The 19,873-nt window shown below is 32.8% G+C and overlaps 3 protein-coding genes across 3 annotated transcripts; 2 read left to right on the top strand and 1 right to left on the bottom strand.

Annotated features, from left to right (window-relative positions):
* Window positions 1-7,497: 7,497 nt before the first annotated feature.
* On the top strand, window positions 7,498-9,117 carry LOC137837755 (kunitz-type trypsin inhibitor-like 1 protein). The gene is made up of 2 exons (XM_068646866.2): window positions 7,498-7,842; window positions 8,636-9,117. Exons 1-2 carry the CDS (start codon window positions 7,548-7,550, stop codon window positions 8,983-8,985), a joined length of 645 nt encoding a protein of 214 aa, XP_068502967.1. The 5' UTR covers window positions 7,498-7,547; the 3' UTR covers window positions 8,986-9,117.
* Window positions 9,118-11,193: 2,076 nt separating this feature from the next.
* Window positions 11,194-11,947, top strand: LOC137837754 (22.7 kDa class IV heat shock protein). The gene has a single exon (XM_068646865.2). It carries the CDS (start codon window positions 11,194-11,196, stop codon window positions 11,752-11,754), a length of 561 nt encoding a protein of 186 aa, XP_068502966.1. The 3' UTR covers window positions 11,755-11,947.
* A 68-nt stretch (window positions 11,948-12,015) lies between these two features.
* On the bottom strand, window positions 12,016-14,323 carry LOC137837753 (Pentatricopeptide repeat (PPR) superfamily protein). The gene has a single exon (XM_068646864.2). The coding sequence runs from the start codon at window positions 14,280-14,282 to the stop codon at window positions 12,714-12,716; it is 1,569 nt and encodes a 522-aa protein (XP_068502965.1). The 5' UTR covers window positions 14,283-14,323; the 3' UTR covers window positions 12,016-12,713.
* Window positions 14,324-19,873: the final 5,550 nt, after the last annotated feature.

The raw sequence follows: 19,873 nt of genomic DNA, 5'->3' as shown, positions 1-19,873 counted from the left end.
TATAATGATTTAATAATTACATAAATGCGCATTTAAAAGGCCTTACATAAATTGGTTCTATCATTATTCATAATCAAGAATACAGGAATAATAAGTGTCATGGCGGTTACATGTAATTTGAATCTACACATTTCCTTCCATGTACTACTATATCATTCTTTCTCCTTAATATGACTGACTTTAGAGTGAGAAATTCATAATAGGTTCAAACATAATGTCATTGTCATCAATAACAACATAATTTGTTTTCCACAACACAATAACATAATTTGCATGCATATACATAAAGTAGAAAACAACATAAATTTCAGAAACTTTATTTATCAATGAGCTCAGAGTGTCAAATAAGCATTAACAACATTCATAATTCACTAGTAGACATAATGCCCATATTTACAACATGACCAGTAAATGTTTTGGGCGGTAACCCTTTTGTTAAAGGGTCAACAATCATAAGATCAATGCTAATATGTTCTATTGACACTTTATGTTTCTGAACTTCTTCTTTAACGACAAAGTATTTCAATTCCATATGTTTAGCACCTTTGGAATACTTGTCGTTTTTAGAAAAGAAGACTGTTGCGGAGTTATCACAATAAATTTTCAGCGGCTTGGCAATACTGTCAACAATTCCAAGTCCTGAAATAAAATTCCGCAACCAATTAGCCTGAACTGTGGCCTCAAAGCATGCCACAAATTCAGCCTCCATAGTGGACGCAGCGATGACTGACTGCTTCGCACTTTTCCATGAAATTGCTCCTCTGGCTAAAAGATACACATAACCAAATGTAGACTTTCGTGTATCCACACAACCAGCAAAATCTGAATCTGTATATCCAATCACCTCAAGATGATCAGATCTTTTATAAGTAAGCTTGTGATCCTTCGTTCCTTGCAAGTATCTTAAAACTTTCTTTGCAGCTTTCCAATGATCCAATCCTGGATTACTCTGGTATCTACCAAGCATACCAACTGCAAAACTAATATCTAGTCGTGTACAAGTTTGAGCATACATTAAATTCCCAACAATAGATGCATAAGGTATATTCTCCATCTGTTTTCGTTCCAAGTCATTCTTTGGACATTGCATGAGACTAAATTTGTCTCCTTTCTGTATTGGAACAGGAGATGTCGAACATTTATCCATTCTGAATCTCTCTAAAACTTTATTAATATATGCTTTCTGAGGAAAACCTAACAGTCTTTGTGATCTGTCACGGAATATTTAAATTTCTATCACATAGTATGCCTCACCCATATCTTTCATCTCAAAGTTATTAGAGAGAAACTTCTTAGTCTCACTTAATAGACCAAGATCATTAGTCGCAAGCAAGATATCATCAACATACAGAATCAGGAATATAAACTTGCTCCCACTGACCTTCAGGTATATACAACGATCAACGATGTTTTCCTTAAACCCAAAGGACACAATAGTATCATTGAACTTAAGATACCATTGCCTAGAAGCCTGTTTAAGCTCGTATATTGATTTCTAAAGTTTACACACCATGTGTTCATTTCCTTCTTCATTGAACCCCACTGGTTGGTCCATATAAACATCCTCTTCTAAATCCCCATTCAGAAAAGCAATTTTGACATCCATCTGATGCAACTCAACATCATAATGAGCTACTAATGCCATGATAATTCTAAAGGAATCTTTCTTAGAAACAGGAGAAAATGTTTCTTTATAATCAATGCCATCCTTTTGAGTAAAACCTTTGGCAACAAGTCGAGCCTTGTAACGTTCGATATTGCCATGAGAGTCACGTTTAGTCTTAAATACCCATTTACACCCGACTCTCTTGCATCCTTCTGGCAATTCTATAAGGTCCCATACATCATTCTGTGCCATTGATTTAAGCTCATCTATCATGGCATCTAACCACTTATCAGAATTATCATCATTGACGGCGTCTGAAAATGAAACTGGATCATTATCAATACTTAAGTCATTTTCTGACTCTTGTAGATAAACCACATAATCATTCGAAACAGCAGACTTTCTTTCTCTTTGAGATCTTCTTAATACTATTTTTTTTTTTGTTCTACTACAGGTTCATTGTTTTCTTCATGATCATTAATTTGTTGTTCTTCTTCATCGTTGAGTGATTCAACTACATTAGGAACAACAATACTTGAAGTAAAGGTACTAGTTAAAGGAACTTGTACTCTAACTTCCTTAATCTCCACATTTTGTGAAGTATTGCTCCCACTGGTTTCACCATTTTCAATGAACCGTGCATTTCCAGATTCAACAATTCTTGTGTTATGCGTAGGACAATAAAACATATACCCTTTTGACTTTGCTGGATAACCAATGAAATATCCACTGATTGTTCTTGCATCCAATTTCTTCTCTTGCGGATTGTATATTCTAACTTCTGCCTGACATCCCCAAACTTGCAGGTGTCTCAAACTGGGTTTCCTTCCTGTCCACAATTCAAAAGGTGTCTTTTGAACTGCCTTACTAGGAACCCTGTTCAACAGATACATGGCAGCTTTTAAAGCATACATCCACAATGAAACAGGTACAGTTGACTTACTTAACATGCTCCTAACCATATCCATTAAGGTTCGTTTACGCCTTTCTGAAACACCATTTTGTTGTGGTGTACCTGGCATTGTGTATTGAGCACAAATACCTCGTCTCTCAAGGAACTTAGCAAACGGACCAGGGTGTTGTCCACTTTCATCATATTTTCCATAATATTCACCACCTCTATCTGACCTGACAATTTTCACCTTTCTGTCTAATTGTCTTTCCACTTCATTTATATAAACTTCCAAGGCATTCACCGCTTGCGATTTTTCATGCAGTAAATAGACATAACCATAACGTGAAAAATCATCATTAAAGGTGATAAAATACCTTTCTTTATTGAAAGAACTTGCATCAAAAGGTCCACATATATCAGTGTGTATAATTTCAAGAAGTTGAGTACTTCTTGTGGCTCTCTTCTTTGTGTGTTTTGTTTGTTTGCCTTTAATACAATCCACACATACATTCAGATCAGTAAAATCCAAACTTGGAAGTATTTCATACTTTACCAATCTCTCCATTCTTTCCTTGGAAATATGTCCCAAACGTTTGTGCCACAAGAAAGCAGAACATTCATTCACCAAACTTCGTTTAGTGCCAACATTATGATGCGAGGTCATAAGAGTTTTAGCATATAGTTTATCGAGATTCAATCTATATAATCCATCATAAAGAGTACCAGATCCAATAGACTTAAGTCTTGCCGCAATATTAGTCATTTCAATGACATGTTCGTGCATAGTACGAGAACCATCAAATTCCATGGTGGTAAATATACTCATTAATGTCCCAACAAAAGACTTATCAGTAGTTTGGGAGCGTTCTTCCACAAATTTCATAAATTCTTTTGCACCATCAGTTTTGGAAAGAGCATACTTAATATTACTTGTTATGCTCATTCGCATAAAGATACAAGAACAATACTTGATCACACATGCTTAACATTAATACTTTGAGTCATAAACTAAACATACTATACAGATTCAGAAAACATTCTATGTATACTAATGTTCTCCTTTGGGAGATTCATTAATACACAAAACATAATGATGCTAATAGTATTAACTTTATTTGGCAAGATGTATGCATTAACTAGAAAAACTTGTTATCTTTGGATATACAAGCAAAACTAATAACACATACTCACTACCAACAATCATATCTCATTAATTATAAGGACAACTAATCAACCTTTGGGTGATCCATAATGCCCTATAATAAGGAATTTCCATTTACCCATATATATAAATAATTTAGCATCCATTCTATAGGTAATTGGAATAAAATTTATCAGTAATCTGGAATTAAATAAAACTTAAAGATTTGATCACTTTGGTGATTACAAATCTATCATACAAATAATTCCATAAATAATATCATTAATTGAAATAAAATTTCATCATCCATAATTTGGAATTAAATAAAACATAAAGATTTGATCACTTTGGTGATTACAAATCTATCATACAAATAATTCCATAAATAATATCATTATATGAAATAAAATTTCATCCATAATTTGGAATTAAATAAAACTTAAAGATTTGATCACTTTGGTGATTACAAATCCATCATACAAGTAATTCCAAAATTTCAATTTAAAATTAAATACATAAAGCGGAAAAATAATTTTCCATTCCTCACTTTCAGTCAATTAATTAAAGTTTAATTTAATGAACATAATAAAATTTCATTAAAACTTTAATTTAATGCAAATAAAAATACGTTAAAACATAATAAAATTTCATTAAAATTTTAATTAAACTTTAATTTAATGCAAATAAAATTACATTAAAACATGATACATAAAACAGAAAATAATTTTTCGTTACTCACTTTTAATTAATTAATTAAAGTTTAATTTAAATGTAAATTTAATTACATTATAACATAACCTAAATTACAGAAAAGTAACAATAGATTAAACTTTAATATGGGGTGCAACAAATAATTCATGCATTTCATGATGGCAGAGAATAATTCATACATGGATTCACTAATTGGATTCTTTTCATGCATTTTATTATATTATATTATATTTCTAATATAATATTAATAAAATTGATAACCTAAGGCACAGGAAATCAAATTTGCTTCCTTTTCATGAAGCAAAATTGCTTAAGCTGCAGGGATGCCGTTAACCACCCCTCTCACAATGAGTCACCGTGCCGCAACAGCAGCAAGGTTTTACGCCATTAATGGCGTTGATTCATAAACCCTAATTTAAAAAAAATTAGGGTTCTTTAATTTTGATGGTTTAGGACAATTAGGGAACTATCATACAGGAATGGAAACCTTAATCTATAAATCCTAATTTTAAAATTAGTGTTCTTAAATTGGGAATATTTTAAAATTAGGGTTCTTTGAATTTTGGAAAAACATTAATGGAGAATCACAAAAATGAGCAACAAGGCTCTGATACCACATATAAGTCAAAACATGATTAAACGGAAATTGAACACATACAGTTATGTTCACAAATAGATCTTATCATATCATGATTCTCACAAAAAACATACCATGAAGAAGGAATAGGCACTTACCTTGATCCATGAGTGATTCTAATTGAGCAGTTACTTTATCTCCTTTATCCCAATCTATCTCTTAGCAATTTCGTACTTGTCACACACTTTCGTGATGGTTAACCGTGAGACAACTATTATTTGCAGAGACAGAACCCTATAGCCTTTAGTACCCAATCTCCATCAGATGTAGATTTTCATTAGGTATATCATCAGATATATATTTCTCACATTAACCAATGGACCTTTAATTCTATTATTATTATTAAATCATATTTGGGCCCAAAGCCCAAACTCTAAGTCATGTGAGTCACTTTATAGAAATTAATTTACATAATTTCTTACCTAATATACTATTGGTACTTTTCTTTTAATAATGCTATTTGAATAAAAACTATCAAAATAACTCATTCTAAGTTCATCCTTATCCTTTTATTATACTTGCATGTGATCTACTCTTATCTACTAAGCACGTGGCATACAACATCTTATATACTCTTTTATTTTTTTTTAATTTTATATTCTACCGTAACCGGTCTATCGGGTGATTAGGTTCCAGACATAATTGAAATCGTCCTTTAAATTATTTACATTTTGAGTTATGATTATCGCTCCATAGATATTATATCTTTAAATTATTTCTTTTATCCGAGTTAAAATTAATACTAAGGGAGTTGTTAGGGGATATTTTGATATTATTATTTGTGAAAGTATTTTTTGTGGGAGTATGAGAAAATTTATTGGAATTTTCTCTACGTTTCTTGAAATTCAGACTGCTCTGGTTGTTGAGTTTTATGAGATTACACATGCTATGGAGGAAGTTCAAAAGATAGGACTTTCTAATGTTTGACTAGAATGTGATTCTGCTTTATTTGTGTTGTGTTTACTGGTAGGACAAATGTTTCTTGAATGCTTCGTAATTAACTGAATACTTGTCTTAATATTTTTCGTGAAGGGAATGTGTGTGTTGATAAGTTGTCTAATTTTGGATTTCGTCATAGAGAATCTTTTCATTGATATAATAAGTTATCATCTGGTCTGTTCTTAGAATTATTTATGAATATGTATAGTCTACTTATGTATCGTTTTTGTTAATACATGAGTTTTTGTCTAGTCTCCCATATTTTTGTTTTTTATTTTTTTAATAATATTTTTTTTCATACGATGACAAATAATTGTTGTTACTTGAAGTGTTAACATAGCTGAGATGTCAAGTTGCATAATAATGCTTAACATAAAAGCTTTTATTTAGAAGATGCATTATGCCTGACATAAAAACTTTTATTTAGAAGATAGATGAATTAAGTGAATCCACCTATAAGACCTCACTTAATCTTAACCACTTTTACAAAATAACATTTTATTATTACCAAAATTCACAATTTATCTCTCAATATAAGAGACAATTTTCACATTAAGTTATTTACCCTAAATATATACAATAAATGAATTTAATTAATTTGCTTTCAAAGGTAGTATAAGTATAATTAAAGATGATAAGTAAACTTATTCATATAAGAATTTTACAAATAATATATTTTCTTTTTTCTAGTTAAAACCAATATTAAAAATGGTAATTTTTAAATGGTGTTTTTTTAGTAATTTTTTTTATTAACAATAACTATATGAAGTAATTGGAATGCTCCAACCAGCATATATCTTGTGGCCACCCATCTATATGTGCATTTTACGGTACACTTAGTTTCTATGAGGAAAATTATACTCTATGACTCCTGATATCACGGTGGTGTTAAAAAATATTATATAATACAAAAAATAAGCACCATAAGCAAAATTATTAAATAAAAAAATTAGTTATTAGTTATTATTATATTTATTAAATTAAATATTATTATTGTAAAAACTAAAAAATTATTAATATTTAAAGTAGATTTTATTATTAATAAAAAATTATAAAATAATGTTTAAATTAGCATCATCTAATTGTAAATTACCAAAATTTTAGTTATCATTTATTTTATATTTTAGAGATTAATTTAAAACTTAAAATGTTAAGAAAGAGTGGACTTTAAGCCTAACTCAACCCCATAAAACCAGCTCATAAGGTTGAGGTTTGCACCCACTTATATACAATGAAAGGCTCTAATCTCTAGTCGATGTGGGATCTCCAACATAAAATGTTAAAAATTAAAATTTAGATAATTAATTTAGAGACCAATTTAAAATTATTTTATAAATTTTTATTAATAATAAAAAATATTTTATATATTAATATATAATTTTTTTAATTAATAGAATAGTTTTTAATTTAATTAAATTATAATTAGTTATTCTGATCTCAAAAATTAATTTTATTGTAATGAAATTTATAATCAATTAATATAAAAATATGAAATAATTGTATTATTGATTTATGAATGGATGTAAAAAATGATTTTATGTAAAATTATGAAGATCATTCTGTATAAAGAACAGAACGAATCCAGCAGAAGAGAAGCACAGCATCCAGTAATTCAACCATGAAATCCAACCTTGCTCTTTTCCTCTCCTTCCTCCTCCCTCTCACTGCTTTCTTCACCAACCTTTCCTTAGCTTTCTCTGATGATCTTGATCAAGTTGTGGACGCAGATGGGAACCCCATTGTCTCTGGTCTCACATACTACATCTTACCAGCAGTCTATGGCCCATTTGGTGGTGGCTTCAAACTTGCCCAAACTGGCAACTCAGACTGCCCTCTAACTGTCTTGCAAGATTACTCAGAAGCCTTCCGTGGCTTACCTGTCAAATTCTCCAGCTCTGGAACCATCTTCACTGGTACTCATCAATACTTTATGACTTTTATTATTTGTGTTTGTATACTATTGTCTTCTTTCTCAATCGACCGGTCGGTCTATTCTTTCCTCTCTCTTCTTGAAACGATTTCTATGTTTTTCTCTATCCGCTCTACTCCTTGTCTTTTTAAATTCCAACTCAAATTATGTCTACAAAAGGCATTCCGGTTCTCAAATGAGATTTCGTTATTCGACACTTAGTATTATTAGTATTGGATGATGACGTATCTGATTTTTTAAATCTGTGCTTATTTATATGATTGTGATTGTCATTAATCCCTTGTTATTTTATGGAGATTCTAGGAACATACATCGTCTTGTGTCTTCAGTAAAAGAACACATTATTATAAGTTTAATGTTCTCAAATAGAGTTAGAATCAAGAGAACTATTCTCTTCTTTCTCAATGGATTAGTCGATCTAATCTTCTCTCCATCTTCTTGAAACTTGAAACAATCTACATGTTTTTCTCTATCTGCTTTATTCATCGTTCTTTTAAATTCCAAACTCGAATGGTTCTTACAAAAAGTACTCTGATCCTCAAATGAGATTTCTTCGTTATTCGGCACTCGGATTTACCTGTAGATATTTATATGATTGTCATAAATTCCTTGTTATTGGTCGAATTAGAAATTTAGATCATAATCATAATTAGGAGTGTATTAAGTAATGATTAACCAGCTAATATTATTCTTTGTTACCTAAATTGTGGTGAGAATTTTTCTTGAAAACTATATTATTGTGTTACTAATTTGAATGTTTGGAAACATCACAATAGGTAACGAACTGGAAATCGAGTTCGTAGATAAGCCAGAGTGTGAAGAATCCTCCAAGTGGTTGGTGTTTCTGGACGAAGCAATCAATAAGCTATGTGTGGGAATTGGTGGTGCCCAAGGCCATCCCACGGAACTAACTTTTGATGGCAAATTTCATATTGAGGAATACCAATATGGGTACAAGCTTGCATTCTGCATCACCGCTCCTCCAACATGTTCGCCTATTGGGAGGTTTGATGCAGAGAACCATGAGGATGGAAGACGCTTGATTCTCACTGAGGATGATGAAGAGTTCTATATTGTGTTCGTGAAGGCCTCTGCAGCAGATAAGGTTATGAAGTCCGTAGTTTGAATCAAATATTTTAGTGTAGTTAATGGGCGCTGAGTTAGTGCAATCACATGTTGCTGCTGTGATCTGCAATGGCTGAGAGAATCTTGTGCAGAGACTGAATAAGAGAGATAATGAGTTTGCTTTCTTGTGTCAGATCTTTATCTCTTTCATTTCTTTCAAACTTCAATGAAAGACATCAGAAAAATATTAGGTTAAATATTGTAACTGTAAAACTGACTTAAAAACAAAAATATCCATATATAAATTGGGTGCATCTCACATCTATCTAGATGTTCCGATAACAAATTTTTTTAACAACTTTCTATACACTTAAAATGACTCTTTCTATAAATTTAAAATAACTCATACCTTATCAAGAATACCATATAAAATATAAAATTTGTATGCATGGTTGTATGCATAACTTTATTTTTAAGTTTTTACCAATTGTAATGAATTATTAAGTTTATTATATTGATTAAAACTTTTTACTCAATTACATTAGTTATTAGGAATTCATATTTTATGAATTTTGACTTTACTAGTGTTACCTTATCGATATTTATGACTGTCAAAACATTGACTCCTTCACGATATATTATGTTGTTGATAAAAAAATGTTGTTATTATGTCCTTAAAATAAAATGTTACTAAATCCATTTAGAAAGCTACCCAGTGATTACACGTCATATAAGTTTTCATCCATGTCGAATTTGTAGATTCCCAAAAATCATAAATATGATAAATATAATTGAATTTGGATAAATATTAATAGTTTCATATTAATCATCACTTTATCAGTGCACTGTTGCAATGGCAGAAAGAAAAAAACGCAATCACACTAGAAGATGGACTGTTTCTTCCTGCATCTTCATATCTTCTTCTATGACCTCCATAAATTTTCGAAAAAATGTCCCTTTATAATATTCTGGATTGTATAATCCAGAAGTCATTTTTCAAAATTTGTAATTAGCTTCTGGATTACATAATCCATAAGCCTTTTTTCAGATGCATGATTACTTTTCAGATTACATAATCCGGAAGTCTTATTTAGCTTCCGGATTATGTAATCCGAAAGCCTTTTTTCAAATGAGTTTTCGGATTACATAATCCAGAAACTATTCTATGGGAGTGACGCAAGAAGGATAAAAATGTATTTTCATGTTGTGTATGGAGGTGGCAGAAGAAGATATGGAGGTGCAGGAAGAAACAGTCTAGAAGATGTGACTCTGTAGTTATGGCTTCCTATTGATAGTGAACCTGTGACTGGACCAGTGTTGAGTTGGTTGCAGTGTGCCAACACTTGTTAGGATCCATACTTCCCTAATATAATTAAGGACAAAACCATCAAATTATCATGGTTCAATAACATCTTTTTCCAATAATATAATTAAGGGCAAGATTATCAAGTTATCATGTTATCATGGCTCAATAACAAGTGATAAACGATGTTGAGAATGTCATAACTAGTTTTATATAAGAAATTGTTAATTTTATGGTGATTACAAAAATTACTCTTATTTTACATTTCATTATCTTATTATTTTAATTATATTTTTTATATTTTAATATATATTATTAAAATAGGTTGTAAAGTAGGAGTGTTTTAACTTATATAGTGTCGTCAAAGAAAACCTAAACAGGATCGTTTAAATTACAAAACTTAATATTTATCGGTATTTTGGTTAATAAAGTTTAAAATTTTGACTAAATTAATACAAAAATTAATTAATCCAATTTCTTATAATACTTAGTTGGGAAGAGTATGAGCATGACATGGTTAAGGATTCTATATAAGTCAGAATTATTACAGTCCGACCAAACCGAACAAACGATCATTTGGTGATAGTGAACCGAACTCTTGTTATTTAATAGGCCACTGGAACATGTTGGAACATTCTTGCACCCTCTTTCCCTTCGAGAACCCTCTTTTCCTCCTCCAAATATCAAATACTAGAACCTTCTTCATCTCTCTACATTATACTATAACGCTTCCATCTCACCAGCTAGAATGCATGTGACATGGAATTTTCAAGAACCTCGATAACTCTTTGCTACATTATCTCTCCCTATATATACAACAGCAACCACCTTGTGCTTTATAACTTCAATCAGTCTAAAGACAATATTCAGATATAGCCCAAATCAAACACGTAATCCATTGCTTTCAATTTTCCAATACTTCTGTGAGTACCTAAACAGAAGGCACGTACACATTTCAAAACACAAATGAGGCACTTGGTACTAGTACCACTGATCTTGCTTGTTCTTGCTGGTTTTCCATCCAAGGCAAAAGGGCATCTGCAACCATTTACTGATCGTCCTGGTGCACTCTGGGCTGACATATGGTCTGATCGTTTCCTTGATCCATTTCGTGTGTTAGAGCAAATCCCATTTGGGGTTGCCAAAGATCAGCCATCCATGGCTGTTTCACCTGCACGAGTAGATTGGAAGGAGACACCAGAGGGTCATGTTATAATGATAGATGTGCCAGGGTTGAAGAAAGATGAGATCAAGATAGAAGTGGAGGGGAACAGAGTGCTGAGAGTGAGTGGAGAAAGGAAGATGGAGGAGGAGAGGGAAGGGGATCACTGGCATAGAGTGGAGAGATCTTATGGCAAATTCTGGAGGCAGTTCAAGGTACCTGACAATGTGGATTTTGATTCTCTCAAGGCTAAGTTAGAGAATGGAGTGCTTACTCTCACAATGGCCAAGTTGTCACCTGATAAGATCAAAGTTCCAAGGGTTACTAGCATTGCAGGGGATGATGAAAGCAAGCAGGTGCTTTGAATTATTGATAAATGATAATAACTGTACTCCCATGGACTTCTTTGTGTGTCAGTAAATGATCAATAAAAAAAGGGTTTGTTTGTACTCTGGGCTTGGATTTTGGGGATAAAAGGGTTCAACTAAGATCGTTGGTTGTCATCATGTAACAATTTATCATAGTGTTGATGCTGTTTGATTAGCTCGTTTGATCTTATTTTGTGGTCTTGCTCAAGTTTTAGCCCTTTGATTATTAAATAAGGTTGTAAAGGAATGAACTCGGAATAATACAATCATGGAACGCATTAATAAAAGAAAATACATAACAAAACGTGAGACACACTTAAAAGAGACATCATACAGATTCTGTCATTAGATGCTGTAAAATAAATAATCTAGCATTCAACATCATGTAATCACTTCATGTAATCACTTACATGGCGTAAACTGTAAACCTTCTGTTCGTATAGTGTGGCTGAAGCATTTTGTCATGTTTGCATGAAAAGGATGTTACTAGGAAAGCATCCTTCAAATACATCTTAGTTTACGTTATCAAAATACAGCCCAGGAACAAAAAACTGGACCAGATTTAGAAAGCGTGTTGATATGATACAGTACTTAAATAAGCTTTGAAATCTCTAAAGAATTAGAACTCCTATTCTTCTGTCCTCCAAGACAAAAGATTTCATCAATGGTCAAACCAAAATGAATAAAATATAGACATGGTCACATGGTAGTTTTTTTCTTCTATTTCTCTGTTCTTGATAAATCTTCGAAATTGCAATGAGACTTACGTCAAACAATTAGGTGTCCCTAGAAAAATCCTTGGTCATGTGATGCGACTGCATGTACCAGGAATCAGTTGCAAGGTCTGCACTGGCTTTAGTAAATAAATTGGGTTTCTATTTACTGAAGTACATTGATTCTTCCTCTGTTTAATCCTCCAAATGTAGTATGGTGAATCAAAAAGTTGAGGTCAAGGACTACAGATCAACCATGATTTCATTTCTAAAACCAACGAGACTTTCCAAGACCCCGTATAACTCTTCTGTCTTTGGATTCGATTTGTCAAGAGAATAGAACTGATGAACCTGGTCATCAACCTCAATCCAGCTGCAACCTGGAATTTTGTAAGACTTTTGCTGCTTCAGTGTCCTCCACAAATTCCTCACTTCATCCCACTGTCCCAACTCCCCATATACATTGGCCAACATTATACCGTAACCTCCATTGTGTGGATCTATTTCAACCAGTTTTTTGGCCGCAAATTCTGCCAAATCACTCCGGCCGTGCACCTTACATCCATTAAGCAAAGAACCCCAAACAACCTCATCTGGTTCCATGCTCATACAATTGACAACTTCCATTGCCTCATCAAACCTCCCTGCTCGACCAAGAAGGTCTATCAAACACCCGTAGTGCTCAATCCTCGGCTCTATCCCATATTCCCGACCCATCATCTCAAAATACCTATAACCCTGATCAACCAATCCACCATGAGTACAAGCATTCAACAAACCAATGAAGGTGATCTCATCCGGTCTCACGCCACCACCACACCCCACCATTTGCTCAAAAACGGCAATTGCACTGTCACTCTGCCCGTGCAACGCAAAACAGTTAATCATCGAGTTCCATGAAGTCAACCCCTTCTCCGGATTCATCCCAAAAACCTTCCTTGCATTTCCAAGGCTTCCACACTTCCCATACATATCAACAAGCGCATTCGAGACAAACGAGTCCAATACAAACCCATTCTTGTACACATAACCATGTATCCATCTCCCAAGCTGGAGCATCCCCGTGTGGCCGCAAGCCGAAAGTGCACAAACCACAGTGACCCCATTCGGCCTATTACACTCCCAAACCATTCTCCTAAACAACTCAATCCCCTGACTGAAAGCCCCATTCTGAGTGCACCCAGCAATGAGAGCATTCCACGAAGGCACATCCCTCTCGGGCATCTCATCAAACACCCTCACCGCACTCTCAACATCCCCCACCCTCGCAAACCCAGAAACCATAGCGGTAAAAGACACCACATTTCTCTCAGACATTTCATCAAACACCTTCTTTGCATTCCGCAACCCACCGGAAACCTTGGAGTAAGAGTCAACAAGCGCCGTTTGCACAACAGGGTAGTGAAGAAACCCGGATTTAACGATCTGGGCATGCAGGGAGTCAACGGCGCATGAGTCCGGGCATGCTTTGAGCGCGTGGGGGAAGATGAACTGGTTGGGGCGGGTGCTCTGGGAGCGTAGCATGTGGCGGAAGAGGATGAGGGCTGAGGGGTGGTTGGCGGGGTGAGCGGCATAGGCGGTGATGATGGCGGTGAAGAGGTGGGTGTTGGGGGATGGGTGGTGGTGGAAGATGAGGTGTGCATAGGAGAGGTTGGAGAGAGTGAGGGCGCAGAAGCGAAGGAGCTTGAAGGCGTAGAAGTGCGTGTGGGCGTGGCCGAGAGTGGTGAGGTAACCCTGAAGTTGCTTCAGGTGGTTCAGATCATTGCACTTGCTCAGTGTTTCCAACACATGTTCATTCAGGTTTCGCTTCATTTGCTTTTTTCTTTTCTAAGACGAAGCACATCAAATTCTTATAAAACACGATTGATCAAGAGCAATTACATTTTACAATTTTCATGCAATTTCACATATTAATTAAAATTGTTAAAACTTTAAAAAATTATTATTATTCGAATAATGTCACACTATTTCAGTGTATTTCAACTGAAATTGTGTGAAAATAACACGACTTAGTTATAATCAGATTTCAATGGAAATTATACCATCTTAAACAATTAACTGAATTTAATAATTTTTTAAAATTTTAATATGTTAATATTATCTTGTGAAATTGCATAGTAATAAAAGTACCCATATTCTATATGTTCTAGATAGAATTTATAAAAGTCCCCATATTAGCTGTTTCCATATGTTATTGTGTATTAATATTAAATAATGTAATTTTGTGACTAATATAATAGATGACTTTTACTACTATATGAGGGTGACTTTTACTACTATATGAGGGTAAACGAATGAAAAAAGACAAGCAAAACAAAATTCTAAATATAGTTTTGGCAGATTGCATAATAGTACGAGGTTGATTAGCAGAACAAGCATATGAAGTTAAAGTTGAAGTTATGCATAAAGATAATGAAAGACATCCAATTACTAGGTTTATTTGTGCTACATCCAATAACATGTGATTTTTATTGTTTTGGTTCAAAATTATAAGAAATAACTTGTTTGGATGAGATTGAAAAGAATGTGAAAATAAAGATGTGTTAGATGAAAATCAACAAAAACAATGAGAAAAGCAAAACGAAAACCTAAATATGATGTTAAGAGACTACGGAACAAGAGTAGGGTTGGAGTTGCACTAAAGGTAGTAGAGGATAAAGAACTTACAATAAACTTTACATTTGGTCACAACCGTTATTCTATCGTTAATGTTCTCATAATTTCCTAACATCGTATTTATATTTTTTTTTTTAGATTTTTTCTTTTTTATTGATCCTAATCCAAAAATAAAAGTCACTTATTATGTTAATCACAAAATTACATAGTTTAATATTAACAAAAATATATGAGGATATGAGAAGACAACTAAATTTATGTTAACCACAAAATTACATAGTTTAATATTAACAAAAATAGTATAAAGAGACAACTAAATAAGACAGGACAAAATAACAACTACATAATCCATTAAAAAAAATTAAACAACAAAAATTCAATAAAAATATATATATAATTTGTTAGTACTCGATATATTAAAAACTCAATTGAATATATATATATATATATATATTAATTTTCAATAAAATAAGAAAAATAATAGCATGTTCTTAGTATAATAACCATTGAAAGACATGATCTATGTCATGTTTGGTTTATATTTCAGTTGTTTTATATTGCTTTTATTAAATAGATTGAAAATTTTGCCTCTTTTGATTTTTTTTATCAAAATTAAAATATAACATATAATGAAAAAGTATGTTTCTCATTATATTAGTCCTTTTCTTTTTCTGTATCCTGTATTACATTTACAAATTCATGTTCAAAAATAAGTTATGTAATTTATTATGAACCGTGACATATTAACATGTAATAATATGATAATAGACTTAAAAGTATTTCGTCTTTTTTAACAAAATAAGAAACAACCAAGACTACAATTATACAAAATTAGAGAACAAATTAAGTGTAAACTTTAATATAAAATGAAGAGAAATTGATAATGACATATTTTTTAAAAATGTATTCATCTTGAGTAGTCAAAAAGATAGGTACATGGGTGTAAACACTCCAAAAATATGTCTAACTGTTTATAATACAAATCCCACATGTTTATATACAAGTTTAAAGTTTTCTAAAATATTTCTAATATATGGTTAGAACTTATAGAAATACAAATATTTACAATATAAAGTGCAAAAGAACATCTTAAAGCCCTTCAGAACCTCCGACACCTCTATGATCATTTGCTTGTGTACACAGTACATTCATCGCAATTCACAACATAATAAGAAAAGCAAAGGTAAGCTAGTGAAAATAAAATTTTATAATATACATAATTCAATCAAAAGAGCTAAACAAATTACATAGATCAATTTCTCAATTATTCAATCTTCTTAAAATCCCAATTTCAAACAATCACATAAATCCCACATGAATATACACACCCAACATATTCAACAAACAGAATAACAATCGTCGTATTAAGTAAGTCCTACCTGAGACTAACACTTGATCCAATACTCAAGACTTAAATTACCAGTGAATGCAAGAGAAAGGATCAAGGTAAGTTCAATACAACCCAAGTTGTGCATCTCATATGTCACAATGTGCATGAACTCCCCCATCAGCTTCTTACCACTTGATATCTTAGTCTATGTGACTTAGATCATTAATTAAGTTCGGTGATCTTTGTTACCACATAGACATCAATACTTAATACAAAAACAAACATCAGTCCATACATAATCCTAAATCCTAAATGTATGATTTCAATTTCATACAATTTTAATCATACAATATCATTAAAAAAAATTGATTAACAAAGAATAAATAAAATAAAATGAGACACTCTAAGGGTGCCCCCAACCCTTGTACAAATAATTCCAACACAAGTTTCTTATCCCCCAACCAGTTGGGGATCCAACAGACATTACAATACATCAACCACATTAACATACCATAACAAGATACAAGAGCACATCAATATACAATTACATCAACCCTCCAAAGGAACATATTCTCAAGACAAGACACGAAAGTCCAACAACTAAACTCAGTCTATGCCAGCAGACAAAAGTAAACCAAACACCCAAGTGCCAAACCCATCAAATGGACCCTGTGATGAGGATATATAATCCAAAAAACCTGCACAAAAACACACCACGTCTTCTAAATCTGAACAAATTGTTAAACAAGAATAACCAAACATCAGTCTCTTAAATATCTCTTATAACATAAAGGTTCCAAACACCAATCTGAGTAGGATAAATCAACCAATCTTTCTTTTACCATAACCCAAGAACAAAATCTTAAAACAGACCCTACCAGGAAGAAACAATTGCCAAACCTGGACAAAACGTTAAACATAAATCACCAAACATCATACAACAAAAGGGTCCCAATCTGAGTAAGAGAAACCAACCAATCTTTTCTTTACCGTAATCCAAGACTAAGTATTCTTTTGTACCACAATAAAAAAACTCAATTAGATCAACACATCCATTCTTAAAAATCACCTTATTCCTATGATTCCAAATTTCACCTATAATACCTACCCAAATCCCCCCAGCACCTAGCAATAACATGTTTCAAACGTATAGGTTTTAAACATTTAAAGTGCATTTGTGCATCACAATGTAATACCGAAGAAATCCCCAGCCACTCAAGACACAATCCCAAAATTCTCCAAGAGACCTTACACAAAAAAAAAAGATGACTTACCGTCTCTTTTTCCACACCACATAAGGGACAACAGTCACACATTGGAGAAATACCATGCCTCAAGAGATTGTCCTTAGAGACAATTACTTTAGATAACACCCTCCAAGCCGTAATTTGTGCCAAGGGTATGCGATCCACAACATTCAAAAAGTTTATTTAACAAAAAAGAACACTTAAATACCAAACCATCAAAATCTAATATTTCTACTTAATATATAAACAAACAACACAATATATAAACAAACAACATCCCTGCAAGAGAAATTGAATATTGGAACCACGTCCCTGCAAGAGAAATTAAAGTTAACTTCCCTTCCCTTAATTGCTTGCTTTACAAGAAACCTCTAGAATCTTATCCCCCCAGTTTGGATAAGCTTCAAGATATAAGGGACTAATGCAAGTTATCCAAACATAACAAAAATTCAGTATATCGTAGAATAAATTAAGAGAATTAATTTTCTCAACTAATCCACAAAGATTGATGACCAAATCCTAAGATACAATAGAGAATAAAGGATCTTTAGAGCAAAAATGAACTTACTATAGAACTGTTCATTAACTCCTCAGCTACAGCGTGGTACGATCAGATTTTAAGATAGATAATGTATGTAGTGAGAAATGAAGAGAGAAGGGAACATGTAGGAGAGATGAAGAAAGAGAAAGGAAAGTTACGTGGTTGGGGGTTCTTTGGCCTTTTCTTTTTACGTTCTTACATTATCTCCAACAACAAAAAATTTTGTCCTTGAAAATGAACTTACCAAGAAAGAGATTAGGGTATGATGCTTGTATCTCCTCTTCAATCTCCCAAGTGGAATCTTCAAAGATGAGATGCCACAATACTTTCACCATGGGAATACTTCTTTCACGGAGTTGTTTCACTTGTGAATCTAAAATTCTGATTGACTTCACTTCAAATGACATATTTTCTTTCACCTGGATTGAATCAGACTTTAGAATGTGGTTGTGATTAGGTACGTACATTCTTAGCTGGGATACATGAAAAATATTGTGAATGTTAGCTAAAGGAATAGGCAAATCAATTTCATAAGCCACAGGTTCTATTCTCCTGAGAATTTGATAAGGTCCTATGAACTTAGGAGTCAATTTCTTGGATTTGATTGTTTTTCCTACACTAGTGAATGGTATAATTCTTAAAAAGACATGTTCACCTGCTGAGAATTCTAAAGGTCTTCTTCTTTGACCTATATAAGATTTTTGCCTGTTGAGAGATGTTTTCAATCTTTCCTGAATCCTTTTGACTTTCTCATTGGTTTGTTGTATTAATTTTAGTTCAATTAACAGACTCTCACCATCCTGAAACCATCACAAATGTGTCTTGCACTTTCTTCCATACAATGTCTCAAAAGAAGTCATTCCTATGCTAGCTTGGTAATTGTTATTTAGGTGAACTCTACCAAAGGTAGAATTTCATCCCAGTTTCCCAAATGATCTAACAGACAAGTCCTAAACAAATCTTCTAAAGAATGGATAGTTCTCTCTGATTTTCCATCATTATGAGGATGGTATGCTGAACTAAGTCTGAGTTTAGTCCCCAAATCTTCTTGAAGTGTTTACCAAAATCTGGAGGTGAATATGAGATCTCTATCTGATATTATGTTGGAGGGTACACCATGCAATCTGACTATTTCATTTATGTAAATTTGGGTCAACTTCTACACAGAGATTCTCAAATCTATAGGTAGGAAGTGTGCCATCTTTGTCAATCTGTCCACTATGACCCAAACAGGGTCATGCTTCTCAAAGTACGTGGTAAGTGGGTAACAAAATCCATTGAGATATTGTTCCACTTCCAGACTAGAATGTCTAACTGAGTTAACATGTATCCATGCCGTTGATGTTCAATCTTTGATTTCTGACAAGTCAAGCAAGCAGTTAAAAACTTGGCTACATCATTCTTCATGCCATGCCACCAATAAGACTTCTTGAGATCTTGATACATCTTGGTCATTCCAGGATGTAAATTGAGTTTGCTTTTATGACCTTCAGATAACATTGTTTATTTTGTTTTAGTTCATTATCTTCTGGTATGCATATTCTATTTTTGAATCTCAAAATATCATCCACTCCTAAAGAGAAGTCTTTAACTTTGTCAGTATTTAATAAGCCTATGATGTTCTTCAATTTTGAATCTTCCAACTACTTCTTCTTAACCTTCTTCAGAA

This window comes from Phaseolus vulgaris, chromosome 4 (assembly GCF_051622355.1).
Source record: "Phaseolus vulgaris cultivar YP4 chromosome 4, ASM5162235v1, whole genome shotgun sequence".
Classification (NCBI taxonomy): domain Eukaryota; kingdom Viridiplantae; phylum Streptophyta; class Magnoliopsida; order Fabales; family Fabaceae; genus Phaseolus; species Phaseolus vulgaris.
The sequence above is the reverse complement of the archived record's forward strand: the minus strand, read 5'-3'. Positions and strand labels throughout refer to the sequence as shown.

Bases quoted from the DNA above. Each gene is read 5' to 3' on its own strand.
- LOC137837755 (XM_068646866.2), top strand. From the start codon at position 7,548: ATGAAATCCAACCTTGCTCTTTTCCTCTCCTTCCTCCTCCCTCTCACT. The intron at 7,843-8,635 runs GTACTCATCAAT...ACATCACAATAG, and splicing joins CTCTGGAACCATCTTCACTG to GTAACGAACTGGAAATCGAG.
- LOC137837754 (XM_068646865.2), top strand. From the start codon at position 11,194: ATGAGGCACTTGGTACTAGTACCACTGATCTTGCTTGTTCTTGCTGGT.
- LOC137837753 (XM_068646864.2), bottom strand. From the start codon at position 14,282: ATGAAGCGAAACCTGAATGAACATGTGTTGGAAACACTGAGCAAGTGC.